The following is an 18,208-nucleotide window of genomic DNA, read 5'->3' as shown; positions in this document are numbered from 1 at the left end:
GTAATCATTAAAAAAGACATTTTTCCCTATCTCTAATATGTCTTATATTAACTATCGTCATATAATTAGTCCTTGTCCAATATAAGTGTTAGTGACATTTTGAGAATTTTTGTTCTCAGGAGAAAAATATAAATCCTAAAAGCTTTACCCAAATTTAGATATGACTAATATTATGTATGATTAATTTTTCAGAAAGAAAATAATTTGTTACTCTTAAAAGTTATCAATAACAGTCTTTTAAGACAATACTTTAGATAATTTCAATTTTTAAAAAATTTCCAACGTATAAAAATAAGGGCCATTCAATTTCAAATGCAGAAACGAATTTATTCCAGTTTTATTCAATCAAAAACATTGCCAACATACACTGTATGATCATTCACTATGATCTTCAAAAATTAAAATTATCCTTTTCTCTGTTGTGAGAAGGTGATTCTAGACCAAGATCATGAATTACAAGGTCCCAGTCATTAGTCATTCCCCCCACCTTTAGTTCTTGCAAGTCAGTGCATTCAGTGGTCATAAACAGATATGACATTTTTTAGCATTTAAAGCACTTTTAAAAATGACTTAAAATATTTAGCTTAAGTCCTTTATCAACATAAAATAGTCAGTATTTAGAAAACTTCAACAATACCTCAAAGTATGCTACCATAAGCTAAATGTCAATCAGTTGCATTTTTCTCTCCTAGAGGAATACGTTCCCATAACTGTAAGAGTTGTTCTCCAACCTGGGGCTCCAATTCCTATGTGAAAAATAATAAAAATTAAACACAAAAGAAAATAACATTTTTCTCCTGGGCTAGACATCAGAATATGTGATGGACTGATGTCAGCTACATATAAAACACTATTACTAGGTGCTAGAAGAAACACACATGTTTAAATGCCTCACAGTTTCAGGTTTTAGGGAGCTTAAATTTCCCAACTAAGATGGGATGAGGAGGTTTAGCAAAACAAATAAATACAATATTATCTGAAAAATATATAAGGAGGTCTGGGGATGGGAAGGGGATGGGGATGATTTCATAAAAAAGGTAGGCATTTGAGTTGGATTTTAAAGGCTAGGTAGAATTTCAACAAAGATCAGGATAGAGAATAGAATCCCAGGAATTGATAGAAAGTTAAAAAGTATTGACGCAAAAAGGAAAGGAACAAAGTGGCTTGGAATAACAAATTATTCAGTTTGCCTACACCAATGAATATATGAAAATAGTATGAGAAACTGCTAGAGAGGCTGAGTAAACATTGCAAACAAAATATTATCTTTTAAATGAATAAGAACCAAAGTATGCAAAAGAGTAACCCATTAGTCCTTTTTCTAAAAAGCAAACAAATCTAGAAGATACTCATTTACAGAAGTCATTCTATTGATTTGAAAAGTTATTAGATAAGCTTCTAAATCTTTTTTTGTTTTCTTAAAAATAATATCATATACTTAAAGGAAAATATTTTCTAGAACTTTAACAAAAAGAAAAACTTAAAAATATAACACTTATAATGATGATTAAACCATGAAAAGATAAATGATTATTTTCATCTTTAGGAATTTGATCAAGGGCTCATTATTAGTCTCTAAAGTATCTCCTTGACTAAATATTCCAAGAAATTAGAAAGGCAAAACAAAATTGCAATAACTGTTGAAAGATTTTATAATTTAGCAAAATGATAGTTAAATTTGCAAAACTTCTGATTAGTAGTAATGAAGTTAGTGAATTAATGTCAATAGGATTAACCTAATTTTTAGTTTTCCCATCTGTAAAATGTGAACAATGATACAAAAACCATCTCAAAAGTTCATAGAACTTAATCCACAATTTCCTACATATAAATGATCAACACAATAGCATTAATCTTTAAAACAAAACGCTGGACAATAGAAGGGGGGAAAAGTATTTTTCTATAATACCAAAAAGCAACATATTTAATATACCTGTCCATCTCTGCTTATTTGTACTTTCTTATTGTCATTCCAAGGATTGAGTAAATGGTGTGCAAACTGAAAAGGAAGACTTTCTTTTCGTATCCATTCCACCTTGAACACTCCTCCAAGACCTGCTGAGCCCCAATCCTGACTCTTTTCCCGTCCTATCTCTGAAGACATCCTTGAAAACCCCTGTAGTGAAATTTAGAGAAAAAATATTCAAGATTTTTGAAATGTCTGCTTTAATATTTTAAAATGTAATGTTAACATGTGTCACAAATTATAAAAAATGGTACTGATTCATATTTAAATAAAACTAGGAGAAAAATCTACAAAAACTTATAAAGATAATTTATTAGCATGAGTTATATATATATAACTATATATATGTAAGTATACACACACACACACACACACACACACACACACACACACACATATATATAGAAAGAGAGATACAGATATACACAATTTTTAAAAGATAAGATCTATGGTTTTGTCAAGCAGATCAGCACCTGTTCTGCAACTTATAGTGTTAGTTCATTGTGTGGGTCACTAAGAGGTTAAGTGTCTTGCTCCAGGTCATATAGCTAGTATGTATCAGAAAGGAAATGTGAAATCAAGTCTTCTTGACTCTGGACAAGACAGACCACTATTTATCTACTATATGACCTAGGATAGATATCCACTATATTTCCTAGGACAACAAGCATTTATGAAGCACTTACTATGTGCCAAGAACTGTGCTAAGCTTTTTAAAAACCTTTATTATTATGTGATATACACACATATATACTAGCAAAATTAATAGACAATATTTAAACAATGCAATTTTGTCTATAAGTCATTTCACAGTAATCTTTACTGCTTAACCTTTATTTCTAAAAGTTTACATAAGAATTTCATTATTTTATTAATTTCAGTGTTTTGAAGGATGAATTTCTTCTTCCCTTAGAGAAAATGACCTCTCTGTTTATTCACTATAAGAGGCAGCACAGAAAATTATAGAGCAGGATTCAGAGAATATGGAAACCCTGGATTCAAGTTCCACCTCTAAAACAAACTGTCTCTGGGACCATGGACAAGACACTTAATCTCTGAGGATTTGAAGGACTTAATAAGCTTTTACATTGCAGAAAATACTTGTCTACAATGCCAAGTAGTTTGATAATACTGATGAAACTAGAGTTTCCATCTCTGTACAAGAAGTAATTTTTTTATATCTCAGGAAACAGGAACTTAATGGGCAATCCAAAAGGCATAAATTTTTAAAGAGTTGATGATGAGCTTACACTATCAGGGAAAATTGCTGCTAGCTAGCCTAGGCCCAGGTCCTAGTTTAGAAATGAAGGAAGTTTAGTTTTACTGAAGGATGGAATCAGTTTTAGTAATTCACTAGGGAATATGTTTTAAGCAAATTGAACATATTTCACCCACACATTAGTCAGAGAACTACAGTATAACTTCCAAGCTCTCAGACGCATATAAGCATTCTCCCAGAATTGTCCATCACCAGAAAAAAGAGGAAATGTCTGTAAAGTCAATAGAGTATGATCTGAAGTCCAAAGTGATAAAGTGACTCTAGAGGACCAGGGAATAAAAATCAAAAGAAGCCAAGTTAATTACAAAGTAGAAATGTAGCTAAATCTTCAAAGGGTCTGATTATGAAAGAAGCAATATTGGGATGAAGCAAACTATAAAATGGTTTGGTAACTAATTATGAGTCCTTTCCACAATCTGTGGAGAACTGGGACTATAACTAAGGTACTGTCTGGTCTTGAAAATGTTCTGAAATTTTCAAGAGATTCTGCTCACAGTGTCACACTGCTATTTAGTTGAAATAGTAATAAGTCCTGCAGTTGTACAATTCAAATACCAGAAAGATAGAAAACAAATTAACTAGAATAACACATTTCAGGATTTTGCTACAAGCCTGACAACTTTCTTTATCCAGTCTTAAATTCCCTCCCCATCTAGTGTTGGACTTGGAGTTTAGGAAGACTTTAGCCTAAATTTTGCCTTAGACTATAGTGACTCAGCTCAGTAATATGACTTAACTTCTGTGCCTCAGTTTTCTCATATATAAAACAAAGCTAATAATGGTATCTATCTCACAAGGTTGTTATGAGAATCAAATTAATTAAAATGTATTTGGCAAACCTTAAATAAATTCTATTATTATAATTGTTATTGTTATCAGTCTTGCTTATTTTCCCAGAGATGAAGATTAATATAGTGAGAGGCATTATAATAGAGTGAGTAATAAACAAGAATCAAAAGTTCAAGTTCTGAGTTCCACATTTTGTAGCTAAGTAACTGTAGGCAAATCACTTAACCTAATCCTCAGTTTCTCCATCTGTAAAATGGAAATGATGCTTACAAAAAATACTTACACTTAAATGTGAGCTATTGTAATTATTTTTTGAGGTAGGCTACATATACCATTGAGTTCCCTTTTTAAGGTTCTTTTTTCCTCACATATAATGCCTTCAGGCATGATACAATGAGTAAACCAAGTCCTAATGTCTACTTAAGTGTTTACTACCAATAGGGCAGTGTCTTAATTGACTGGAATAAAAAGAAATTAGACACTATTCTTTAGAAATTTGGGTAAGTACAAAGGACAGAAAGGTAAATGCAAAGCAATGATAAAATAAACTGGGAGTGAGGGTAGGGGCTAGGAGACAAAAAGAAAAGAGTATTTCAATGAGTTGAGATATGCACATGCCCATCTATAGTCATAAGTAAAAGAACCCCAAAGCATTTTAATGTATTAGGATGACTTACCTGGAAATGTCCAGATCCTTGAACAGAAAACACCAAATAAACCATGCTGCTCTCCCAAAAGGCTCTATTTAATTTTCGCTCATTGCTAGGAGTTGTAGACCATATACCCTTCTGTTGAGAAATCTCAAGATTTCTCAGATTGCTACTTTTCATTATGAAGTATCGAACTGGCATATTTGGCCTTGGTGAAGGGGATTTTGAACCCTGCAAAAGAGTATTTAATTTTTGAAAGGTAACATAAAATCCAAAAGCTCACTTAAAAGTAAGTGCTAAAAAGACAAATCAAGATAATCTAACAGAACACTTTTCAGACACTAGGATTAGTATTCCATGAGAATATGCTGATATTAGTATTATTTCCCTCCAAAATGTTAAATATAAAATTATGTATGTATCCAAAATACTTTATTCGTGTAATTTTTAAGTACAAAAATGAGTTTAATTTCTGATTTTGGTCTCATTTATTCTCTCTCTATATTCCAATACCCCAAATGTTCCCAGTCCCATTTATCGACTCCTATAAAAAATAAAATCCCTAAGTATTTCAAAGCCAAATTCATTTGGAGGAACTAACCTAACAAATATTTAAAAGTCAAATAATTCCAATATGATGAAAATTCTCCACAAAATGTAGTTAGTAGAACTAGAGTGCATATTTTAGTGTCTTCAAAATATCTGTTATGGAAAAAAAGAAGCCTATTAAAATGAAAGTATCTTCCTGCCATTAAACTTAAAATAAATTAAAATAAAATTTTATTAAGAATGAAAAAACAAATTCTTTTTTTATTATTTAACATTAATTCTTGGAAAATTTTTTAAATGAAATGACAACATTTGGGTATTTACTTGTTATATATTTAGATTTTAATTCAATATTCACAATTTAATATATATATATGTATGTACATTCATACCTGTATTTCAAGAAATTATCAAACACAGGAGGCTAATATTCAAATACTGAAAATCATTCATATAAACCAACTCCATAAAAACTTATATTTTCAAATCTATCCCTACAGAATTTTATACATGGCAATACTAATAAGTAGATTTAGTTATATTTACTGAATTTCCTTCATTCAGTTTTTTAAGTACAATAAAAAGTTCATCCCAAAGATTAAGTATAGTTTTCAAATTCTCCTTTGAAATAATTATAAACCACATCACAAGAACATAAGATACTCATTTTTTGACCCAAAGGTAATTGTTTATGAATGGATAAATTAGAAAGTATGTACACAACTCTCTAATTGCATTTCACAATGACCTTTATATAGTTATAAATGCAACATTAAAACCACAGCTAAAAATCTGGTCATATTCACTTATTTTTAAGTTTATAGAAACAGATACTCTACCTTTCCTGAGGATGGAGGAGAAGGACTAGCACAAGGACTAGGATAACTACTACTATCTGTAGATTTCACAGAAGATTGGTCAGATCGATCATCAGAGCTTCGTTTAGGATGCAAAATACCTCTATCCTTATATTTCTGGGGTGGGTGGAATGCTGGAGATGGAGACTTCATCAAGACTCTTGTAGAATGGGAAGGATAGCAAAGGCAACTTGGTAAGTAACCTTATAAAAATAAAGCTAATTTAATTCCAATAAAATTTTTTAATGTTCTGCAAGGGTTTAAAATTATATTTTATGGAATGGTAATTCACAAAGAAACTACAATTTTCCATATTAATATTTGGAAGTTAAAAATATAAATTTGTATTTTACATTTACTCTCTGTAAAAAGTTGATCAACTTCCCAACAGCTAAAAAATTTCATCAATAAACCCTATATATAGTGCCATTTGAAAATTCCTAACTGCTTTTTAGCAATCAAAAGTGATGTCAACCACATAAAAAAATTTCAGATTTGTGACTTCATTGGTTCTCAGTGAAAAAACTCCTTTTACCAATGTAAAATAGCAATTAGTTTACAATTAATTTATAATCTTAGTCACCAGGGACCACCGAGAGATTGTGACTTGCCCAGGTCAAGGTGTCCTGTATGCATCAAAGAAAGCACTTGAACCCAAATATTCTGATCTTCCATGAGACTTCTCATGAATTTTTAATAACTGTTTTATACTGAAATATCTTTTAAACTTTGATGGCTTCAGATATGCATAATATATATAACATCATCCTACTGGTCTTTTCTAAAAAAGAATTTAAAAGACCCAAGAGTCCTGTACAACAGACAGAATAAATATACTCTACAATACAAAAGAATGGGTAGAATACTAAAGTATTGGAAATATAGGTTCTAGTTCCAGCTCTGCTACTAACTTCCTTTGGCCTCAATTTCTTCATATATAAAAAGAGGGGGTAATCTTTAGGTATCATCTAGCTCTAACATTCCATAATTCTCCAAATATTTGTAACAAGATTCTATCTTCCTCCATATTTTGCAAACTTTGAAAAATTCTTAAAAGATACTTTACTCTGATTTCAAGACAAACTAAACTAGCATACTGAAAGAAAGATTTTAAAATTTGTTCTTTTAATAAATTTCATCAACCTAGCATTATTTCTGGGACAGACATATAAGTTGAAACATAAAACATATTAACAATGAAAACCGGGAAAGAGGCATTAAAGTTATTTAGTACTTTTCCCTCTGTAAGTGTTTTAGTTACTTTTTAAAAACCCTTACCTTCTATCTTAGTAACAACTCAAAAACAGAAGAGCAAGAAGAGTTATATGACTTTCTCAGGGTCACACCACTATAAAGTGTCTGAGGTAACATCTGAATTCAGGTCCTCTAGACTCCAGGCCCGGGCCTTTACCCACTGTGCCACCCAGCTGCTCCTTTTCAGTTAATTTTGATACAACAAAAAATGTAGTTGAGAAACCTACAAAACTTCGCCATGTTTAAATACTGCTTACTAGAACTAAAATTCAGAGGAAAAGCTGAATAAGGTTGAAGCTAAATAAAATTAAAATAATGGTACTAATAATATTAGGACATTATGGGGTAATTCTTTTCTCTTACATGAAAAAAAAAATCTTAGCCACCAAGATTTTGGGAAATTCTAGGTAGTTTTAAATTTATTTAAATCACTGTTTGAGTTGGCTGTTCTATTTGCTATATAACAGACTGTAAGCTCCTTGAGGACAAGGATCATTCTATTTTGTCTTTTTATCCCCAGTGCCTATTATAGTGCCCAGCAAATAACAGGTGCTTAATAATCTGGTAGAATGCATAAAAATTTCATTTGGGTCTTAATATCCACAGTGCTTGGCATAGCACTTTACACATATTAAGTAATGAATAAACGTTTATTAAATTGAAATGAAATTATAAAATATCAAAACAATTTGGATTCCAAATTCCACTAACAGGAAAGAGGAAGCATAACACATTTTCCATTGGCCCAGTGGAAAATTATTAAATCTACTAGTCTATAGTATAAGATAATATTCAACTTTTTAAAGTGTCTTTTCCCAATTTTGAGATATTTTAAAGATTTAAGGGCAGGATTTCAATAGAGCAATTTATACTGATGCTGCTATCAATTCTTAGTGAAGAAGAGGAAAACTGAAGGAAAGAAGATGGGAGAAGGGAAAATAGGAAAGAAGGAAAGGGAAGTAAATAAATGCTACAGTGAATTTTTCTACACACATAAATTTTCTTCATACAGTTTCTAAATTTCTTAAAAATCTAAAATATTTACCGTTCTGCATTAGAAGAGTCATCAGAGAATTCAGTATCTGCTGAACTTTTCCTGCTATTATTTGACCTCCAAGAAGATGCTAAAGGAAGTTCCTCTGAAGACATTGGTCTTGGTCGCTGGCCAATTCCTGATGGTTGCTGTAATCCTGCAGACTGTTCTTCTGTGCTTAAAACGGCTATAATTGCTCTTATAGTTGCTTCATCAACTTGAGACCAAGGCTTGGAAGGAGCTCTCATACGGCGCAAAAATAAACTATGCCATTTTTGTCTAAGTTGTAGCAATAAGCTGGCAGCCTGTAAATAATTTTTATTCAATTAGAATTCATGCTGAAACATGGGATCTACTAAATAATTGCTTGTTATATTATTTAGGGTATTTTGAAGGTTCCAAAGAAAAAAATGTGGATTTATATTTATCTCATAATTTTACCCATAATTTTAGAGAAAACTTGTTCTTTCTACCAGCTTTTTTTCCTCTCCTCTCAGTCTTCCCTCTCTTTTTCACACATTCTCCCTAAGTAAGTAGAAGGAAAGTAAACCAATCTTTTAGAAGTTCTTCGTATCAAAGAACTTAAAGATGGAAGGGACCTCAGAGATCACCAACTACTTCGTTTTACAAATATTAGGAAACTAAGGCATAACTAGGTGGCATGAAACAGGTAGTAAATGACAGGAGATTCAAACACAGGTCTTCTGACTATGAACCCCATGCTAACATACCATACACTCTTTTTTACCACTAAAGTTCTGTGTTCTGTGAGGAACTATCTTTCAGAAATTCTCCCAGGTTCACTGAAATGCTACCTAACTTTTCTCTCTTGTGGCCATGAACTTGATTTTTCTACCTATCTTTGGACTGAGCAAAAAGTTCATCTAAAGATAAGAGTCTACTGTGAGAATAACAGTAACAAAGACTTCTCCTAATATTCAGGGGAGAGAACTGTTTAGAAAAAAATCACTTAAACACAGTTGCCCAATATGCTTATATAGTCTACTGAAAGAGAACTACCTCTGGATCCATTTTGAAATTTAGCCACTCATCCAGTTTCAAGGCAGCCAAATTAGCAGTGGTCCTATCTTCCATTTCACTGTCACTGCTGTCATTAGGAACACCATCCACTATTCAAACAAAATATTAAGGAAGAAAAAATATGCAAATTTTAGCATATAATATGTTCCCAGGCTCACAAAAATCTCCCTGACTTAAATATTTATATGGACAGATCTCTTCTAGCTTTCCCTGACTCAAATGCCAGCAAGGAGGAATGAAATGGGAGGTGGTAGAAGAAAAGCAAACCCATTAGGAAAGCTCAAGTAATCATTTAGATACATACAAGTAATGCATTTTACAAACTATAAAACACTACGTAAATTCAGTTATTATTTTCATAGTGAGGAATGCACATATAAATCTTAAGATATTTTGGAAATGTAGAAACCATTTATCTAGAATGTATGAAATATAGAAACTTGTATATTGGTTTCTTAATATCCTTTCAATTGTAATGTCTCAAAAATAGATAAACTATGCATACTTGATTTAATCTAGATTTTTTTCATCTTTGTCCTCTTCATTTATAAGTACCTCAGAAACTGTGATGTTAGAATTCATGTGGTGGTTTCATTATTCTTGATAACTTGTGTTAAAAGCTTTTGAATATTTTTTTCCATTTGTCTTCTTATTTGTAGCCTTTGAATGCATCTGAGAGACTTGCTATTAAAGTAGTTTTATACTGCTTCTGACTGCTCTATGATAGTGCTCATAGTCATTCATCATCCTGCTTCATACAATATTTCCAATTAATTTATAGTCTAACTCAGTGTCAACATAAAAGATAAGCTAATTAAGCAACTTTAGTTTACATTCATTATTTTATTCCTCTGTATAACCGTACATTCTCTGAATGTAACCCTATTAGTTAATCAGTATTTTAAAGATGTTGTAATCAGTAGTAAGGAATAATTCCAATTATTAAGTAACTGTTAAAAGAAACAATGATCAATAACTGTAGTATGCTTAATTAAAATTAATAATACAATTCCCTGTAGATATCTTTGCTAAGGAAGTCTGTGCATGCCTTCAATATCTTGAAATATATCCAGGAGTTTCTAAACCTGTTATTTCAGCTAGTTTTGAAGCTACAGAATAACACTGGCTATCTTATTATTACCATATATGGAGGGGAGGGGAACAAAATATGGCATAATCTGACCATTCTGCCAAAAAAAACACTAGACTTTCTCATCAAGAAGGTGTCCAGTCTTCCTGCTAAGAAAAACCTACAACTTCCTGTCAAAAGGGTGTCCAGTCCTTCAAGGGAGGATCTGATTTTCACAAGAAAAAATCCCACCTGGCAGACTTTCTTGCTAAGGGAGCACTGCTAAGCATGCCCCCCAAAGGGAGAAAAAAATCATTTTGCCAAAAAAAAAATCCTATTTATCAGATCTCCTAAGAAATGAATTTGTGTAGTCTATATGTATACACACACACACACACACATGCCTCTCAAGTCAAAGCTCAGTGTCTGGGGCTACTAAAAGTCTGCAGACCACAGATTTATGTGAAATGCGCATTTAAAATAAATTCTGTTTTGCTATGAAGATTGCTCACAGTATTTTTTAATGGTTACACCAGTTATTTCTCTCTATTTGGCCAGCAAAGCAATTATTTCCTAAATTATATCCCATATTTTTTTGTGATCTCCTTATTATAGAAATTAATATATGTTGGTTTAACTTTTGAATGAAATAATTAGTTGGTGTTGATGTCATTTATGATATCCACTTCCCATTTTAATCTTAGTTTGTTTAAATAATTTAAATTGTCTTACTTGTTCACTATCTTCTGATTACAATTCTTTGTCCTTGTTATTATAAATTTTGGTCTTACCTATAATGTGTCAACAGTCTGACAATACATATATAGCTAACTACACAATAAATCTCAAGTAAATAGCATTTCTTTTCTAGGCTGTTAAAATGTAGTCAATATCATTCTTGGAGAAGTTACTTCAATGCTCACCTTGTCTAACAATTTTTTTTTTAAGAAAAGAGTTCATGACATAGAGATACAAGGCAGAAGTGCAACTGTCAAGTTTTTGGTCAATTTAATTTCTTTCTCTGGAATCACATTTTCACATTTATTTCTCTTCATCTTCCCATTTTCCTACCTTTCCACCAAAGTCACCGAGTATCAGGCTAGATGGATTTGATTTGGAAGATTTATATCAAGTTGTTCACAGAATTCCTATACTGTTTCATTCTAACACAGAAAAAAAGATACTGTACATAAAGTGCCTTATGAACCTTAAAAGTATTATATGGAAAATTAGATATTATTAATCATTTTGATTTATGTATGAGAAAGAATTTATAGAAAGAAGGTCTTTAAGACTATGGTTTGGGTGTTATCTATTCAAATGCATCTTTTGTTATTCAATAGTCAACAAACTATACACAATGAGATTTTTATGTACACATTTTTCAATTATATGAAGGTAAAGATATGATCTACTATAGAACATTGCTAAGAAAGTAGGTTTGCTCAATACTAATACCATCCATCAAGGATGTCTTTGATGTGACAATAGATTATTATCATACAACTGTTATATAGTTGTTGACAGGTTTTTTATCTTATTTTGGGGGGTATTAATAAGGTTCAAGATTTTTCCATATCTTTGGTTCCTTTTCTACAAATAACCTGTGAATTTTATTCACTCAACACTTTCACAATTGTATTACTTCCAAGCTAATCCCACTAGGATCTAACCTGGGGATGGGGTGGAGTAGCTAGATGGCTCAGTAGCTAGACTGCTGGGTCTGGAGTCAAGGAGACTCAAGTTCAAATCCAGTCTCAGACATTTAATAGCTGTGTGACCTTGGGCAAGTCATTTAACCTGTTTGCCTTAATCCACTGGAGAAGGAAATGGCAAGTCACTCTAGTATTTTTGCCAAGAAAACCCCATGACATTAAGAGTTTGGACACAACTGAATGACTGGGGAACAAATTTCCAAATTTGTTCTCTTTACTGGCATTTCTATTTACTTGATAAGCACATCGAGGTGGCTCCATTGTTCTTCATGGTGAAAAGTTTGTTAAAAATATTTTAGCAGACTTCCGGTTAAGATGGCGGCTTAGAGAAAGCTGAAGTTCAGATCTCCGGAAAACCCTTCCCGACCGATCTCAAACTAGAAGCTCCTAAGGCGCCGAAATTCAAAACGATCAACAGCACAGACCCTGGGAACCCTCCTCCTGGACCTGGACCCGGTTCAAAAGGTACGGCTCCCCTTAAAAGCCAGAACCCGAGATCCCTCGGACCTCAGGGGTAGGAGCGCAGAGTCCAAGGCTCCCGGAAGCGGCAGCCGCGCCAGGCTCAGAGAGCAGGGTCTGAGGAACAACAACCCTCAGGGTCTTCTACCCAAGTCCCAGTCCGGGTGAAAGTTACTGCCTGGGGCCTCCGCTGCAAAGAGCCTGTAGGTCCGGGTGAAAGTTACTGCCTGGGGCCTCCGCTGCAGAGAGCTGGTCAAAACAACAGCAACCCTCAGGGCGGGCAAGACAGCCTCACGGGCTGGATCCTGCTATCCAAGTCTCAGTGAAAGTCTGTGCTCTAGGAGCTTGGGGAAGCGGCAGCCCATCCCCCCGTAGGCCAACGAAACAGCCTCACGGCCAGGGATTCTGAAGGCAACTTCCGGAAATCGAGCCAGAGGGAGAGTGTGGCCTCGTGGTCCGACCCTTCCATTCCAGTTCCAGTGAGGCATATTCAGTTTAACCCAGGGAACGCTCATAGAACCAACATCTGCCCAGGACTAAAGCCTCTGATCACCAGACAAAGACAAGAAAAGCCAATCCTCCACGTTCAGAGATGACAAACTCCACAGAAGCACAGAAGCCCCAAAATACCAAGAAAAATAAGAAGAAAGGGGCGACTCTGGACACATTCTATGGAGCCAAAATACAAAATACAGAGCAGATAGAAGAAGATATACAAGAAAATTCTCCAAAATCTTCCAAAGGAAATAGAAACTCTCCACAAACCCATGAAGAATTTGAATCAGAAAGGACCAAAAAGATGGAAGCCCTCTGGGAGGAAAAGTGGGAAATGATGCAAAAGAAATTCACGCATCTACAAAACCAGTTTGACCAAACTGTAAAAGAAAACCAGGCTTTAAAGCAAGAACTAATAAAGCAAAGCCAAAACACCAAGAAATTAGAAGAGAACATAAAATATCTCACCGACAAGGTGATAGATCTGGAAAACAGGGGGAGAAGAGAAAATTTAAGAATAATTGGACTCCCAGAAAAGCCAGAAATAAACACCAAACTGGACATGGTGATACAAGATATAATCAAAGAAAATTGCCCAGAGATTCTAGAACAAGGGGGCAATACAGCCACTGACAGAGCTCACAGAACACCTTCTACACTAAACCCCCAAAAGACAACTCCCAGGAATGTAATTGCCAAATTCCAAAGCTATCAAACAAAAGAAAAAATCCTACAGGAAGCCAGAAAAAGACAATTTAGATATAAAGGAATGCCAATCAGGGTCACACAAGATCTTGCAAGTTCTACGCTGAATGATCGTAAGGCATGGAACATGATCTTCAGAAAGGCAAGAGAGCTGGGTCTCCAACCAAGAATCAGCTACCCAGCAAAACTGACTATATACTTCCAAGGGAAAGTATGGGCATTCAACAAAATAGAAGACTTCCAACTTTTTGCAAAGAAAAGACCAGAGCTCTGTGGAAAGTTTGATACCGAAAATCAAAGAGCAAGGAATACCTGAAAAGGTAAATATTAAGGAAAGGGGAAAAATGTTATCTTCTTTTACTCAAACTCTCTTCTATAAGGACTACATTTATATCAACCTATGTATACTAATATGTGGGGAAAATGTAATGTATAAATAGGGGGTAAAGAAAGACCAAATAGAATAATGGTTCTCACACAAAGATTCACAGGGGAAGGGGAGGGGAAGAAAACTCCTATAAGAAGGAGAGGAAGAGAGGGGGGGGGGGTTACTTAAACCTCAATCTCAGGGAAATCAACTCTGAGAGGGAAAAACATCCAGATCCATTGGGATCTTGAATTCTATCTTACCCAACAAGGGTAAGGAGAAGGGAAAACCAAGGGGGGGAGGGGGAGAGGGAGAACAAAAAGGGAGGGAAAGAGAGGGGGTTGGGGGAGGGAACAAAAAGGGAGGGACTAAAAAGGGAAACATCAAGGGAGGGGACAAGGGGGACTGATTCAAAGTAAATCACTGGACTAAAAGGTAGAGCCGAAGAAGAAAAGGTTAGAATTAGGGAAGGCAATCAAAATGCCAGGGAGTCCACAAATGACAATCATAACTTTGAACGTGAATGGGATGAACTCACCCATAAAACGTAGACGAATAGCTGAATGGATTAGAATCCAAAACCCTACCATATGTTGTCTTCAAGAAACACACATGAGGCGGGTTGACACCCACAAGGTCAGAATTAAAGGATGGAGTAAGACCTTCTGGGCCTCAACTGATAGAAAGAAGGCAGGAGTGGTAATCATGATATCTGATAAAGCCAATGCAAAAATAGACCTGATCAAAAGGGATAGGGAAGGTAATTATATTTTGTTAAAAGGGACTATAGGCAATGAGGAAATATCATTAATCAACATGTATGCACCAAATAATATAGCACCCAAATTTCTAATGGAGAAACTAGGAGAATTGAAGGAAGAAATAGACAATAAAACCATACTAGTGGGAGACTTAAACCAACCATTATCAAATTTAGATAAATCAAATCAAAAAATAAATAAGAAAGAGGTAAAAGAAGTGAATGAAATCTTAGAAAAATTAGAATTAATAGACATATGGAGAAAAATAAATAGGGATAAAAAGGAATACACCTTCTTCTCAGCACCACATGGCACATTCACAAAAATTGACCATACATTAGGTCACAGAAACATAGCACACAAATGCAGAAAAGCAGAAATAATGAATGCAGCCTTCTCAGATCACAAGGCAATAAAAATAATGATCAGTAATGGTACATGGAAAACCAAATCTAAAACCAATTGGAAATTAAACAATATGATACTCCAAAACCGTTTAGCTAAAGAAGAAATCATAGAAACAATAATTTCATCAAGGAAAATGACAATGGCGAAACATCCTTTCAAACCTTTTGGGATGCAGCCAAAGCGGTAATCAGAGGCAAATTCATATCCCTGAAAGCTCATATTAACAAACAAGGGAGAGCAGAGATCAATCAATTGGAAATGCAATTGAAAAAACTCGAAAGCGATCAAATTAAAAACCCCCAGCAGAAAACCAAATTAGAAATCCTAAAAATTAAGGGAGAAATTAATAAAATCGAAAGTGATAGAACTATTGATTTAATAAATAAGACAAGAAGCTGGTACTTTGAAAAAACAAACAAAATAGACAAAGTACTGGTCAATCTAATTAAAAAAAGGAAGGAAGAAAAGCAAATTCACAGCATTAAAGATGAAAAGGGGGACAGCACCTCCAATGAGGAGGAAATTAAGGCAATCATTAGAAATTACTTTGCCCAATTATATGGCAATAAATACACCAATTTAGGAGAAATGGATGAATATATACAAAAATACAAACTGCCTAGACTAACAGAAGAGGAAATAGAATTCTTAAATAATCCCATATCAGAAATTGAAATCCATCAAGCCATCAAAGAACTTCCTAAGAAAAAATCCCCAGGGCCTGATGGATTCACCAGTGAATTCTATCAAACATTCAGAGAACAGTTAACCCCAATACTATACAAACTATTTGACATAATAAGCAAAGAGGGAGTTCTACCAAACTCCTTTTACGACACAAACATGGTACTGATTCCAAAACCAGGCAGGTCAAAAACAGAGAAAGAAAACTATAGACCAATCTCCCTAATGAATATAGATGCAAAAATTTTAAATAGGATACTAGCAAAAAGACTCCAGCAAGTGATCAGAAGGATCATTCACCATGATCAAGTAGGATTCATACCAGGGATGCAGGGCTGGTTCAACATTAGGAAAACCATCCACATAATTGACCACATCAACAAGCAAACTAGCAAGAACCACATGATTATCTCAATAGATGCAGAAAAAGCCTTTGATAAAATACAACACCCATTCCTATTAAAAACACTAGAAAGCATAGGAATAGAAGGGTCATTCCTAAAAATAATAAACAGTATATATCTAAAACCAACAGCTAATATCATCTGCAATGGGGATAAACTAGATGCATTCCCAATAAGATCAGGAGTGAAACAAGGATGCCCATTATCACCTCTACTATTTGACATTGTACTAGAAACACTAGCAGTAGCAATTAGAGAAGATAAAGAAATTGAAGGCATCAGAATAGGCAAGGAGGAGACCAAGTTATCACTCTTTGCGGATGACATGATGGTCTACTTAAAGAATCCTAGAGATTCAACCAAAAAGCTAATTGAAATAATCAACAACTTTAGCAAAGTTGCAGGATACAAAATAAACCCACATAAATCATCAGCTTTTCTATATATCTCCAACACAGCTCAGCAGCAAGAACTAGAAAGAGAAATCCCATTCAAAATCACCTTAGACAAAATAAAATACCTAGGAATCTATCTCCCAAGACAAACACAGGAACTATATGAACACAACTACAAAACACTCGCCACACAACTAAAACTAGACTTGAACAATTGGAAAAACATTAACTGCTCATGGATAGGACGAGCCAATATAATAAAAATGACCATCCTACCCAAACTTATTTATCTATTTAGTGCCATACCCATTGAACTACCAAAATACTTCTTCACTGATTTAGAAAAAACCATAACAAAGTTCATTTGGAAGAACAAAAGATCAAGGATATCCAGGGAAATAATGAAAAAAAACACATATGATGGGGGCCTTGCAGTCCCAGACCTCAAACTATATTACAAAGCAGCAGTCATCAAAACAATTTGGTACTGGCTAAGAAACAGAAAGGAAGATCAGTGGAATAGACTGGGGGAAAACGACCTCAGCAAGACAGTATACGATAAACCCAAAGATCCCAGCTTTTGGGACAAAAATCCACTATTCGATAAAAACTGCTGGGAAAATTGGAAGACAGTGTGGGAGAGACTAGGAATAGATCAACACCTCACACCCTACACCAAGATAAATTCAAAATGGGTGAGTGACTTAAACATAAAGAAGGAAACCATAAGTAAATTGGGTAAACACAGAATAGTATACATGTCAGACCTTTGGGAGGGGAAAGGCTTTAAAACCAAGCAAGATATAGAAAGAATCACAAAATGTAAAATAAATAATTTTGACTACATCAAACTAAAAAGCTTTTGTACAAACAAAACCAATATAACTAAAATCAGAAGGAAAACAACAAATTGGGAAAAAATCTTCATAGAAACCTCTGACAAAGGTTTAATTACTCATATTTATAATGAGCTAAATCAATTGTACAAAAAATCAAGCCATTCTCCAATTGATAAATGGGCAAGGGAAATGGATAGGCAGTTCTCAGATAAAGAAATCAAAACTATTAACAAGCACATGAAGAAGTGTTCTACATCTCTTATAATCAGAGAGATGCAAATCAAAACAACTCTGAGGTATCACCTCACACCTAGCAGATTGGCTAACATAACAGCAAAGGAAAGTAATGAATGCTGGAGGGGATGTGGCAAAGTAGGGACATTAATTCATTGCTGGTGGAGTTGTGAACTGATCCAACCATTCTGGAGGGCAATTTGGAACTATGCCCAAAGGGCGACAAAAGAATATCTACCCTTTGACCCAGCCATA

The 18,208-nt window shown here is 34.1% G+C and overlaps 1 protein-coding gene across 1 annotated transcript in view; it reads right to left on the bottom strand.

The window, feature by feature from the left end:
• Positions 1-306: 306 nt before the first annotated feature.
• Positions 307-18,208, bottom strand: part of YTHDC2 (YTH N6-methyladenosine RNA binding protein C2) — a 77,981-nt gene continuing 60,079 nt past the window's right edge. The window contains exons 24-29 of the mRNA XM_001370029.4: positions 9,398-9,507; positions 8,390-8,682; positions 6,073-6,250; positions 4,712-4,915; positions 1,934-2,116; positions 307-746 (exon numbers count right to left, since the gene is read on the bottom strand). Coding sequence (XP_001370066.1) covers positions 666-746; positions 1,934-2,116; positions 4,712-4,915; positions 6,073-6,250; positions 8,390-8,682; positions 9,398-9,507 — 1,049 coding nt within the window. The 3' untranslated portion in view covers positions 307-665. The remainder of the gene's footprint in view (positions 747-1,933; positions 2,117-4,711; positions 4,916-6,072; positions 6,251-8,389; positions 8,683-9,397; positions 9,508-18,208) is intronic.

This window comes from Monodelphis domestica, chromosome 3, assembly GCF_027887165.1.
Source record: "Monodelphis domestica isolate mMonDom1 chromosome 3, mMonDom1.pri, whole genome shotgun sequence".
Classification (NCBI taxonomy): Eukaryota; Metazoa; Chordata; class Mammalia; order Didelphimorphia; family Didelphidae; genus Monodelphis; species Monodelphis domestica.
This window is presented reverse-complemented; position numbering and strand designations above follow the sequence as displayed.